Source organism: Limulus polyphemus, unplaced genomic scaffold (genome assembly GCF_000517525.1).
Source record: "Limulus polyphemus unplaced genomic scaffold, Limulus_polyphemus-2.1.2 Scaffold845, whole genome shotgun sequence".
NCBI classification, from domain to species: Eukaryota; Metazoa; Arthropoda; class Merostomata; order Xiphosura; family Limulidae; genus Limulus; species Limulus polyphemus.
In genome coordinates, this window is record NW_013666455.1 from 278870 (window position 1) to 283295 (window position 4426).

The following is a 4426-nucleotide window of genomic DNA, read 5'->3' on the forward strand; positions in this document are numbered from 1 at the left end:
AATTCTTCACACAGTGTATAGTGTTTATTAGTATTATTTAATTTCGCAGTGTATAGTGATCACTATTGGTATCTAATGTCACAGTGTATAGTGTTTATTAGTATTATTTAATTTCGCAGTGTATAGTGATCACTATTGGTATCTAATGTCACAGTGTATAGTGTTATTTACTATCCCCGTGTATAGTGGATGTTTATTTTATCTAAAGTCATACCACTGTTATTTAATTTCACAATGTATAGTTATCACTATTATCTACTATCCCTATGTACAGTGGATGTTCATGTCATCTAATCGCACACTACTGTTATTTAATTGTACAATGTATAGTGATCACTATTAATGAGTATATCCCCGTGTATAGTAGTTGTTCATGTTATCTAATACACAGTGTATAATTATTATTAGTGGTGTCTACTGTCACAGTGTATAGTGTTAATTAGTGTTATCTAATGTCACAGTGTACAGTGTTAATTAGTGTTATCTAATGTCACAGTGTATAGTGTTAATTAGTGTTATCTAATGTCACAGTGTATAGTGTTATATACTATCCCCGTGTATAGTTGATGTTCATGTTATCTAATGTTACAGTGTATAGTGTTATATACTGTCACAGTGTATATTGATCACTATTGTTATTTTATGTCACAGTGTATAGTGATTATTAGTGGTATTTATTGTCACAGTTTATAGTGTTTATTAGTGTTATCTAATGTCACAGTGTATAGTGATTATTAGTGGTATCTATTGTCACAGTGTATAGTGTTTATTAGTGTTATCTAATGTCACAGTGTATAGTGATTATTAGTGTTATCTAATGTCACAATGTATAGTGATTATTAGTGGTATCTATTGTCACAGTGTATAGTGTTTATTAGTTTTATCTAATGTCACAGTGTATAGTGATTATTAGTGTTATCTAATGTCACAATGTATAGTGATTATTAGTGTTATCTAATGTCACAGTGTATAGTGATTATTAGTGGTATCTATTGTCACAGTGTATAGTGTTTATTAGTGTTATCTAATGTCACAGTGTATAGTGATTATTAGTGGTATCTATTGTCACAGTGTATAGTGTTTATTAGTTTTATCTAATGCCACAGTGTATAGTGATTATTAGTGGTATCTATTGTTACAGTGTATAGTGTTTATTAGTTTTACCTATTGTCACAGTGTATAGTGATCACTATTGTTATTTTATGTCACAGTGTATGATCATCACTTCCGTGTATAGGGGATGTTCATGTTACCTTCTGACACTCTAATTTTATATTTTTAAAACCACGCTCTGTTACTACGTGTCTGTAACTATTGCATGCTTGTTTCATATACAATTACACATCTTTATGTAACTCAGAAGTCATTTTTACAAAGATATTTTCAGCATTCAGACTTGAAAGCGTAATCTGTTATTTTCACTTTCCTCGGAAGTTTCGATTCGCTGCTTGCTGTTAGTCCAAAATCCTTTAGAAAAAACAATATGCAACTGGAATGAAATATTTCTTACAGTAATATAACAAAGCTAACAAATATTTGATTTAACACTAATCTTGAAGTAAAAGTGGAGATTTGTGAATCAAAATTTAATTTTAGTTTCAGTATATTCATCAAATGCGTACAAACGCAAACCGACCATAATCATAAGCTTTTCCCTTTCCCGGTTTTCCTAGTTACAGAACCACCAAACAGAAACATCGCGTTTCTCGTGAGAATTGTTTTCCTGAAAACATTCACTGCGTCCTAAAACTGCTTTCCATGGGACGTCAAATTTTAATATTACATAAAATAAATATTATTATCGCTGTTAACTTCCGTATGCAATGACATGCAAACATTACAATGCGTGCAGTGAATCCCAGTCGTTCACTTACCTATATAAACCCGTACATGTTACAGAAACGTAATGTGTTGATTACTGTGTAAGGTTTACAAATTCATACGCGAGGCAGCACCCATTAACATATGAAAGCGGTGCCTAAACCTTAACGATTATTCAATAAATATATCATTGGTGATAGATGTAAATATAACATATTGATTTAGTATAGTATATGCTGTATGCTGAAATCAGATGTTAAAAGTATTTCAACCTTTATACCAATTAACTGTTGAATTGCCCCACAGATGGGACTTTGATATAAACATAATTTTTAATATTTCAAATAGTATTTCAAGTAGTAAATTCCGTTAATGTAATGACATTAATGTATTTGTATAATTTAATTTATTAGGGCAGTTATTTTTAGCAACAAATTTTAGTAACTCCAGTATATCTAGTTTTTAAAAACAGTTTATCTAATCATAAATTTCAATAGCTTATATGTAATATCCTGAAATTTGCTTATTAACAGCTTTTCTTGTAGTAAATTTCAATGTGTTCTTTACGTACACGAACGTTGTTTAATTAAAACAGTTCTTCAAACAGCAAACTCCATTACCATGCGTTCACATACTAACATACGATAGTTTACAGATAGTGTATCATGAAGTCTGTAATATTATTTTTATAACGAACCTTTCCTTAATTCATAGAACTTTACACATTTATTAGCCACTGTCTCCTTATCATGCGCAAATATTTTAATCATGTTTCTAAAACTGTTTAATATTTTCGTTACCTTTGTTCCAACTTTGTGTTTGATTTTCGGCCTCTCTAAGCAGGCATATAGCATATAGCTAAATGATGTAATAGTAACTAGTTAACAGTAGCTGAATGATGTAATAGTAACTAGTTAACAGTAGCTGAATGATGTAATGGTAACTAGTTACCAGTAGCTAAATGATGTAATAGTAACTAGTTAACAGTAGCTGAATGATGTAATGGTAACTAGTTACCAGTAGCTAAATGATGTAATAGTAACTACTTAGCAGTAGCTAAATGATGTAATAGTAACTAGTTAGCTGTAGCTAAATGATGTAATAGTAACTAGTTAGCAGTAGCTAATTAATGTTACAGTAACCAGTTAGCAATAGCTGAAAGATGTAGTAGTAACTAGTTAGCTGTAGCTAAATGATGTAATAGTAACTAGTTATCTGTAGCTAAATGATATAATTGTAACTAGGCCAAAAATCAATAATTTATCTTTTTTCCACCAGGACATGACCATGGACTGGCTTTACTTCATTCTGCTGTTTCTTATATTTCGTCTTTGTTTATTGGTTGAAGGTAAGTTATTTTATTTTGGTTCATTATTCTTATTTACTGTTTTTTTGTGTTACTTTTCCACATCTTCGTTATCTTACATATAAATATATAAGTGTACATGATGAAAGTCACAAGATGCTAGATGAAAACAGATGAATTAAGCACTTGATTAGAGGTTGTTGTTCAAAACTTATGTTAATCACAACTGTCATGCTCTAACTTTGTTGCGTACCACATATCAGGGAAACACATAATATACGGCGCCGCTAATAGCGGACGGATATTGTTAAATACGTTATTAGGAAGATTTTTCGTCGGCCTCAATTTATCCATATTCAGCAAAGGGGTAAAATATCCCCTTTCTCTCTGAACGACCCTAGTTTATGTATATATACACATACGAAATGTTTTCGAATTGTCTTGTTTTCTAAGGCTTCTCTTGTATCAGTATTAATTTAAACTTACGTCATTTTGTAACTCAGGCATACCGTTAAGTACAGTGAAATGTCAGCTAGATTATACAACTCTTCATGAATAAATTATGATTCCAACAGGACAAAACTGTTTCGGAGGTATTGAGTCCTACGAAAAGAGCACGAACCTCGCATTTGCCAGTCATGTCCGATCGAACACAATACTGGAACGCCAAGGCCAGTCTCTCACTAGAGACTGTATCAACTTATGTAAACAAGAAGCCCAGTGTTATTCGTTTGCTTTGGATTATCCTGAGTTTCGGTGTTTCTCCTACAGTGTAAATTCTATCGGACGGAGAGATCTACTTGTGGATCAACCAAGGACTAATTTCTTTGAAAAGATATGCATCCGCGGAGGTTAGTAAATACCTAGACAAGATATACATAAACATATTAATAAATCCCGAAAAATTAGTTCTAACAAATATATTTAGGAAACATTTATAGTCGGAAAAAGATTATTTCGTTTTATATATATATGTAAATGATAATTAGAAACACATACACACACACACACACACACACACATATATATATCCACAGAGAACTAAATATTGTTATAACTCAACTACTAAACATTACTGTGGAAGCAGTTGTAGTTAAGTACTATTTGTGTAACTCAACTACTAAACATTACTGTGGAAGCAGTTGTAGTTAAGTACTATTTGTATAACTCAACTACTAAACATTACTGTGGAAGCAGTTGTAGTTAAGTACTATTCGTGTAACTCAACTACTAAACATTACTGTGGAAGCAGTTGTAGTTAAGTACTATTTGTATAACTCAACTACTAAACATTACTGT

At 31.4% G+C, this 4426-nt stretch overlaps 1 protein-coding gene across 1 annotated transcript in view; it reads left to right on the plus strand.

The window, feature by feature from the left end:
- LOC111086097 (protein let-653-like) overlaps positions 1–4426 on the plus strand; it is a 20605-nt gene that overhangs the window by 7158 nt on the left and 9021 nt on the right. Inside the window, exons 2-3 of the mRNA XM_022387634.1 lie at positions 3100–3169; positions 3703–3978. Coding sequence (XP_022243342.1) covers positions 3103–3169; positions 3703–3978 — 343 coding nt within the window. The 5' untranslated portion in view covers positions 3100–3102. The remainder of the gene's footprint in view (positions 1–3099; positions 3170–3702; positions 3979–4426) is intronic.